General features: G+C 39.1%; 2 protein-coding genes across 4 annotated transcripts in view; one reads left to right on the top strand and one right to left on the bottom strand.

The window, feature by feature from the left end:
• The window catches only part of MKRN2 (makorin ring finger protein 2), a 13,196-nt gene extending 9,129 nt beyond the window's left edge, over positions 1-4,067 (top strand). The window contains exons 6-8 of the mRNA XM_009636633.2: positions 1,081-1,225; positions 1,759-1,914; positions 3,986-4,067. Of these exons, the coding sequence (XP_009634928.1) occupies positions 1,081-1,225; positions 1,759-1,899 (286 nt within the window). The 3' untranslated portion in view covers positions 1,900-1,914; positions 3,986-4,067. The remainder of the gene's footprint in view (positions 1-1,080; positions 1,226-1,758; positions 1,915-3,985) is intronic.
• The window catches only part of RAF1 (Raf-1 proto-oncogene, serine/threonine kinase), a 50,185-nt gene continuing 44,130 nt past the window's right edge, over positions 2,265-8,319 (bottom strand). For 2 of the 3 annotated variants that reach the window (XM_035892229.1, XM_035892231.1), the window contains 2 exons: positions 7,495-7,629; positions 6,401-6,541 (listed from right to left, as the gene is read on the bottom strand). In XM_035892229.1, coding sequence (XP_035748122.1) covers positions 6,401-6,541; positions 7,495-7,629 — 276 coding nt within the window. Of the gene's footprint in view, positions 6,542-7,494; positions 7,630-8,319 lie in introns of all 3 variants that reach the window. The other variant, XM_009636632.2, reaches the window with a different exon arrangement.

Here is an 8,319-nt window from a genome sequence, read left to right as displayed (position 1 = left end):
AAAGGGTTGTCAGGCTCTGGAATGGGCTGCCCAGGGAGGTGGTCGAGTCTCCATGCCTGGAGGTATTTAAAAGAAGGATAGATGAGGTGCTTAGGCACATGGTTTAGTGGTGGGATAGCAGGGTTAGGTTAAAGGTTGGACTTGATGATCTTAAAGGTCTTTTCCAACCAAAGTGATTCTATGATAGATCTCTTGGCAATCAGTTTAACTTGAGGATTTAGTATTGCATGGAATGGAAAAATGCTAATAAAGGGGAGTCTGAGCTATGAGCAGGGGTCATGCCAGCACCAACCCATTCTGTATGCCAGTGCAGTAGGGAAAAAGTCAGACCTGGAAACGTGCAAGTCACAGACTACTTGAGTTCTGAACCAGGACAAATTCACTCTGCTTTTAATGTGCTCCCTGATGGGGCACGGAAGGGTTGGTTGTTTGGGGATTATTTTTTTTTGTTATTATTGTGCTTTCTTTGGTTAGTTGCTATTTGATCAACTGTATCTGTGCCTTAGGAACCAGTTTCATCACTATTGGCAGATTAAGTTTACAAGTTCAATGGCATTTTCTCTGTAGTTTCCTCTTCAGATGTTTTCCATTACAGAGCAAGCCCTCAGCCCCCTCCCCACTGCCCCACAGATGACCTTTGGAAGGAACAGCTTTACCAACATTTGCTACACAGCTAGAGCAGTTTAGCTGAACAGCAAAGCTGATGGGAACTTAAATTAACAGCATTGTCATAGAACTTCCAAAGGAGATGAGAGGAACAGGTTCCTAAAAAGGCAGCGATGAAAGTGCACATGTAGGATGGATGGCATTCTTTGAACATCCCTCTCTTGTCCATGGCTTAATATAGCATCATAAGTCAAAAAAATTAAACTGTTCTTTTATGTATTTCTCTTTTGATGATCTTTCCCATCTATTTTGATTGCTATCAGCTGGGGAACGGGAGCCCAAACCTCCTGGTGTGTTAGCAGGAGCAGTGCTTTGCATCAGTGACTGAGGCTGAGATAAGCAGGTGGGGAGAGTGAAGGGTATCTGTTTCCTACTAGCTGAAGGCAGTAATGCTCTCTCTTCTGATTAAATCAGGAAAAAACCCTGCAAGTACTTTGAACAAGGGAAAGGAACTTGCCCATTTGGAGGAAAGTGTCTTTACCTTCATGCTTATCCAGATGGGACACGAGCTGAACCTGAAAAACCACGGAAGCAGCTCAGCTCAGAGGGGACTGTGCGGGTAAGGGAATAATTACACAGTCACGTGTAATTAAAAAAATGTTTTGAATGTAAAGTCTGCTACTTAAATATGTTTTGTACCATGCATGGCCTTAGAGAAGTGAAGAAAGCATCCCTCAATTGTCATTGAGGCACACATTTGTCATTATGGGGAAGGAGAAGGCACCTTTCATTTAATAGCAAATATTTATTATCGTTTATTTTTCAAAGGCAAACCTTTCTTCAAAGGAATTCTGCTGTTACAGTTTTCACCTGCAGTATTAAAAATGTCATCTTGCTTGCCTGCATACAGCTGGTGATGAGACCAGCTCAAACAGTTAAAGCCTTCTCCAAAACGCATGGTAGTGTAGCCACCACCCGGAATGGTCAGGGCAGGCCTACCGGTGTAACAGCAGATGTTGTTGAGGGCATCACTAAACCCTAGCATGAGCCCAGCTTTTGAATCTTGACTACTTTTTTTTTTTTTTTTTTAAATGAAGAAATAAGCCTGGTAATGGAAAATACTTTGATGGAACTGTGACAATTCTCTTCCAGTTCTTCAACTCTGTTCGGCTGTGGGACTTTATTGAAGACAGAGAAAGCAGGACTGTGGCCAGCACAGATGATGAAGTAACAGAACTTGGAGAACTTTTCATGCACCTTTCTGGGGCTGATGAGGATTCTGCTACTTCTTAATAAAGAGAACTAAAGGTGCTGTCTTCTATAGCAATCCAGCTATTTATTTAGCGATGCTTCTCCTTTCTGCAGCACCGGTAGAGCGAATGTGCCCTGTGGTTTACTTGTGCAGTCCTGGTAAAGTTTTCAGATAGTTTTTTGTATGGCAACAAAAAATACTAAAGTAAATTTAAAAAGTTAAATTGATTGCATGGAAAAAAAAATCCCTGAATTGCAAGGGGGTTTTCTCCCTCTTTGGCCTAGTCAATGCTGTTTTGTGAGCTGAGTGGTAGTGTAAATACAGCTCCTCTCTTATCAGTTAAAGCTTAAGCTGTTAAAAACTTGCTAAATCTGTTCTGGGTGCTTTTTTCTTTTTTTTTTTTGGCTTTTTTCCACTGAAAGCATATCTACAAAGACCCCACTTGAATAATGGTCAGTGTAGCTATTTCTTCCTTAAAAAGGGTATTTAAGAACTAACGTGCTGTACCTCACAGTAGTACCTAGAGTTCAGAATCGAGCTGTACCATACCCCTACAGTGAGCATTTCCCCAGTGGGGCCTGGCTTGCAAAGCCTGTTGCAGTCAAGTTCCCACCCTTGTTTTAAAATAATTACAGTGTATAAGAGGCAGGAAGCATCTCCTAGTGCACCCCTCGTAAAGCAAATACAACTGCGCTGATGAATATATTCAGGCAGAGCAATAGTGGAGGCAATTAAATTAAAAACTTATAGCACAAGGCAGATTTTGGAAACTGGAGAATGAGAGTAAGTAGTTGGTTTCAGTGGTCACTGCAACACTAATAGGTACATTTTTCTTTAACTAGTTCAAATGTATTTAACTGGAAGGGAAAGCTTGATTCAGGTTAAATGAAGTAGTCAAAATTAAATGAAATAACTAAATAATTTTTTGATCTCCTTATGCCAGTGATCTTACAGTTTATAACTCTACAGCATAAATAATTTCATCTACAAAAGAAACAATTAGTTTTTACTGCTGTTTTTCTTAGCCACATGGCCAATACTTTGGTCTTCCCACCCACAGGTGCCTCTAGCGCTGCGTGGGATGCCTTTTTGAAGCCTTAGAACAGCCCCATTTCTAGGCACCTCCCGTCCCCGGTTGCCAGCAGCCTCCCAAAGAGCACTGGCAGAGGTTCCACCCTTGCCCACCTACCTGAGATTCACGGTGGCTGCAGCCGCTCTTGGGAGTTCTCTCTCTCGCCAGCCACCCATTTGCCTTTTTCAGATTAAGGACAGCAAGGTTAAAGGCCCAGGAGGGGTGAGGTATACGATCTTTTAAAATAAGTAGAGGGCCAATTTAACAGATAGTTTGAGGGTAAGACTGCTTACCCTTGAGAAGTCACTTGTGTGCTTAAAGGTTTGAGCATTTCTGAAAGCTTGGTTGTTGAGATGACATAAGTTATTTGTATTGTGAAGCAAAGTATATTTAGAGACACTTGTGCAAATTCCCTTATGTTAGCAAGGCAGAGAGCGTGCTGCTTTGATGGCTAAAGACGAGGATCTGGGTCACTGGCCTAAAACAAACAGCAGGAACCTTAATCTGGGATGCAAACATTTTTAAATGGCACCAAATTAGCGACACCAGGATTAGCCACTTCATCTGTTCATTTGTGTTTCTGGGTCAAAACTGACCCTGAGAATGTCCTGGATGAAAATACTGCCCCACCCCTGCTGGCCAACGGTTCCTCAAATTGAACGTGCAAATTTTACTCTCTGTTCCGACCTAGGAAATGTAACTTTTCCACAATTATTTCTACTCTGAAGTTAATTTTTAACAACACTTACTGTGAAGTCAGACCTTGGCTTCTCGGTAGTATGTATAACCACATACACATCAGCTTCTTTTTTAAAATCAGCATGTGAAGGTACCAGTGAAGGTCTTATTCCTGTAAGTCATCATATTAGTGTAATTATTCATGACTAAGTACAAAGGTGAAGGAAAATAACGTATCCCTAAGAGAGATGGAGTACTCCAAGATGAATGTTCAAGAGCACCTGCCCAGGCATAGTTTCTAACACAAAATACTTCCACCCCTTAGCCTCCCTGTGGATGCTTGTTTCTAGCTGATCTTGCACATATTTTTTTTTCAGAGAGAAATATTGTCAGTAATAAAATATACCAAAACGTAGTCAACGGAGAGGATGTTCTTTGCCTCAAACAAGACATTCTGATTTACTTTGCCCCAAGATGACATAAACCAGGTAACAATAGTCTGAAATTAAAAAGATAACTTGTTTTTCAAAGCTACCTAGGAACAACATGAAGATGAGTTTTAATGTAAGAGCAGTAAGACCTAGAAATTTAGACCTTTTCAATTCTTCACTTACCAGCTTTCATCTAATTTGACATCAAGTGCTGGTCAAAATAAGCCTATTTGTCAAAAATATTTTCATTTTCCAAGCGACATATAATCTGTTTTAAAAATGAGGTGTTAATGTTTTCTTTTTGGAAATTAGAGATAAAGTAAAAGCAGCTTACCATTTCTCCTTTTTCCCCCCCTCTTAAACTCTTTCATATTCAGATGAAGGTAAAATGAGAGATAAATGATGTTTAGAGAGGGCTGCAGTTAAAATACCAAGACTAGTATTAAGAATCATGCAGAACTCTATGGAACAGTTTCCATCAACCCTCAATTTACTTTTTTAGCAAGCAAATTTTATGGTCATGTTCAATTATCACCTAAGGATTAATATTCCACCCTTCTTTCTTCCAATATTATACGTGTTCTGAGGACAAACGGTCTTGATATTATTTTCTAAGTGTGTGTCAAGCTTACGTACTTCAAGTTCCTCTCTTCCCTTTCATAAGTGCTTTGTGGGTTTTTTGCTTGCTGCAAACAAGAAGCTGAAATGGCTATTTGGCCACTACAGGCAGTTAAGAGTTGCACGTGTAAGCTGTCAAAATTCACAGCAGAAGTATTTTGTCTGATGAATTTCAGGCAGCAGTTGAGATTGATTAACAGTGGTTACAGCCATCTTGTCTCCTCACTCACTATACCTCAGCAGTGTATTCAGATAGGAGCCCTGTACTTAACTGCATGCACAGAGAAACACACAAAATCCCAAGCTTCCATTCGTTCCCCAATGAACATATTTAAACAGAATGCTATTTAAAAAAATTAATTGCCACCTATTTTTTGTCATCTGCAGAGTTCAGCCAAGACAGCAAAACACTCACTTCTATTTAAGTAAAACAAGGTTCACAGGAAATAAAATGCAGAGGGGAAATGGTTCAGTTAAAAAGCTTGATAGGGTAGGCATCTTAACAAGTAGATGCTGCTGAAAGATAATTACAGTAGATTAAAAAACATCTTGTAAAGAATGTGATTGGAAACCTATAGGTTGTCATATCAAGTTGTGTTTTTACTTGAACTGCTATTACCTATCCTCGTAACTTTAAAAAAATTATTCAGAATGTCATTTTCTGAGTTTTTCAAATCTAGATGTACATGTCAGAACTATGGATTACTACATTAAATGATGACATTGAGTCTTAAACCTAAAATTTAATTTATTTTATTAAAATAAGATAATCAGAGGAACCTTGGCTTACAATAAATGCATTTTCTCAGGAGCAATAAAAACAAAATTAAAACACAAATCAGCAAGAAAAACTGTATATGCTCAGTTTCCTCTTGATAGTGCATCTCTTGGACGACAGCTTCAGATGGGATGAAGACTATGCTCATTTTGCAGAAGTATATGGATAATGTTAATTAGCCTTTTCTCAGCCACAAAAGCCTGTCTTTCCGCACTTTGGGATGCAAGAAACAAGTCAATAGTACCAAAGTAAGCTGCTGCTTACGTTACTGAAGATGACCATAGCAAGACTGGCTAGCTTCCTTCTCTGAGCAGTACAGTTCAGAATATATTCCATTCTTTTGCAAGAGTTTTTCTTCTATGTGCAAAACTATTGCAAAAACTATTTTGTGTTGAATTAGCATTTTAACTTATTTCATTGGCTTGATGAAAGCTCTTACGCAGGAGCTGATTTCCAGAAAGTTTTTTCTTCTTCCCTCAGTCTGGTTTGCAGATACCCATTTCAGGCAAAACTCGCCCATCCTGAACTGGCACAGGGCATGGAGCAATCAAGGAGCACCATAATGCATCGTCTTTCCTCAAGCGCCGAGGCAAGCCATCCTTGCTGTAAAAAATACCGATTTATCAACAGATTCAAATCAATCCAGAAACACTGCCAAAGAAACATCCATTGCTTCTGCGTATGGGAAAAATAAGGCTCAAGTGCATCTATTAGAAAAATAGTAATAGATCTCTTGATTTATAGTCTGTTAACTATCCCAGTAAAAGAAACTGTAGAAAAAGGCAATGTGGAGCTGTGTCCCTGCAGGATAAGAACTGCAAAAATCTTAGCAGCTTGTTCTTAAAACTGGGATGCAGATAATGCTGCTGGCACTGATCCTGTACACTGAGGCATTAAAAGCACAACTTCTGTTACTTCTGTTCCTTTCCTGTCCCTGGAGAGAACCAGAGAGGGGGAGCACGATCCTAAAACACAGGTAGTCTTGTGGATGTTAATGTGCAAGAATTTATGTCCTCTGTGTGGGCGGCACGATGCAGAGATGGTTCAGAAGCACTCCGGTTGATTTTGGGTAAAGAATGTTGCAACAGTTCAATGGATGACAGTATCTGAGGGAAACACACAGAAAATGTGAAAAGAAGGCTCGTTACAGTTGCTTGTCCTTTTCAGTCTTAAACCTTCATTTATTATAGCTTTAAGCATATCCTTAAGAGCTACAATAGACTATGTAGAGGCACTGAAAGCAACAGTCTAGGAATACGCCATGCAGTTTCATTGCTATGAGGAGTCTGAGTTTCAGAGGATGGGAGAATACTTTTCATTAGTTCACAGACATTATGATCAATTAACAGGCATCTGTGCAATTCTTCAACAGAGTAACAGGGAAAGAATTGCATCTTCTGCCTAACAGTCTGTTTAGAAAACCACATTTAGAAATAACTTTTTAAACAACAAAAGTTAAACTTGATTGTAACAGCAAGAAGTTATTTTTCAAAAATCTGCTGGTATTTAATGCCAGCTATTTAATAAGAAAGTACCTTCATCATCCTCATAGTGACAGGAAAAGGTAAAGTATCCATTGTAAAAATACCAAAAATTGCTACATGAATTTAAATCCCGTGGTGGATATTGTTTGCTTGTTCGTAGTTGTGAGGAAGGAAAGGAGGAACGATCTCTCATTTCCCTCAAACCTACACTAAATCAGAATATAAATGCAAAGATAGATTTGATTTTTATTGTGTTAGGGTTTTTTTTGCTTATCTCTAAAATGGGTCAGCTGTTGAAAAGCAAATTGCTGCAGTGTTAGTCTAACAGTCTGTATGCATAACATTTTTTTAATGACCTTTACAGGAACTATGTAGTCAGAATTACCAACCGCCTAAGGGAGCTGGGTTATGAAAGATGCACATGAATAAAACCAAAAATAGGAAGCAGGCTGCCCTTTATTCCTATGTCTACCTTCAGTTTCTCCATCAAAGCTTGTATCCTTGTAGAATGTTTTGGGTGCTAATGGCTACTTACAAACTACTCTGGAATGGTTATATGCAGAGAACACACTTACTTGTGGAAACAGAGGTCGTTCTTCTCTAACTTTCTTCAAACAGTCTGCTACAAGCCTCTTCATTGCTTTGGGGCAGTTTTTGTACAACTTACTGAGGTCTGGAGAAGCATACCCTCGGCCAACCATGAAAATAATCTGAAAAAGAAGCAGCAGAAAACCAAAGTTGTAAAAGTTGTTTCATTAGTTGATAGCTTTAGTCTCCTAAAGTGATTAAACATGAGTACAAAAGGCACACACACCAGCAGACACTTGTAGATTTGTCCAAACTAATTAAATGAAGCAATGGTCCTACTTTTGGATAATGATCAAATCAGAGTAACACCGTGGTTTTTTTTAACGCTCAATAAGCAAAGGCGCTATTGCATTCAGAATGGAACAGGAGATACCACACGACATGGACATGGCAGTTTCCTCCAGTTGAAGGCTACAAATAATCCTCAATTTGTTACAAGCAGCCAGCCAATTTAGCACAACAGCTTAATTCATCAGTAGAACTGTATTTTCAGGTATTTCTGTAAAAAGTGTTGCAAAAGGAGACATACAGCTAGCAAGGTGAAGGAGATGATCGTAACTAATGGTAACTACTGCAGCAAAAAAGGAAAAAGGGTTTGGTTCGTTTCAAGACAAACAATAAAAGACCTAATTAGTGTTGGAAAATACATTTTCTATTTTAGTCCAGGTTAATATGGTCATTCTTTAGGATTTTCATCAGACTTCCAGTAACCTTAACAGTTGACTATTTACTATTGATAAGACTATTATCTGGTAAAATGGTGGTAGGCTAGGTTGGTTGAGGGGAGTTTGTTTGTTTGAGGGTTTTAACTG

Source organism: Egretta garzetta, unplaced genomic scaffold (assembly GCF_000687185.1).
Source record: "Egretta garzetta isolate BGI_Z169 unplaced genomic scaffold, ASM68718v1 scaffold553, whole genome shotgun sequence".
Taxonomy (NCBI): domain Eukaryota; kingdom Metazoa; phylum Chordata; class Aves; order Pelecaniformes; family Ardeidae; genus Egretta; species Egretta garzetta.
This window is presented reverse-complemented; position numbering and strand designations above follow the sequence as displayed.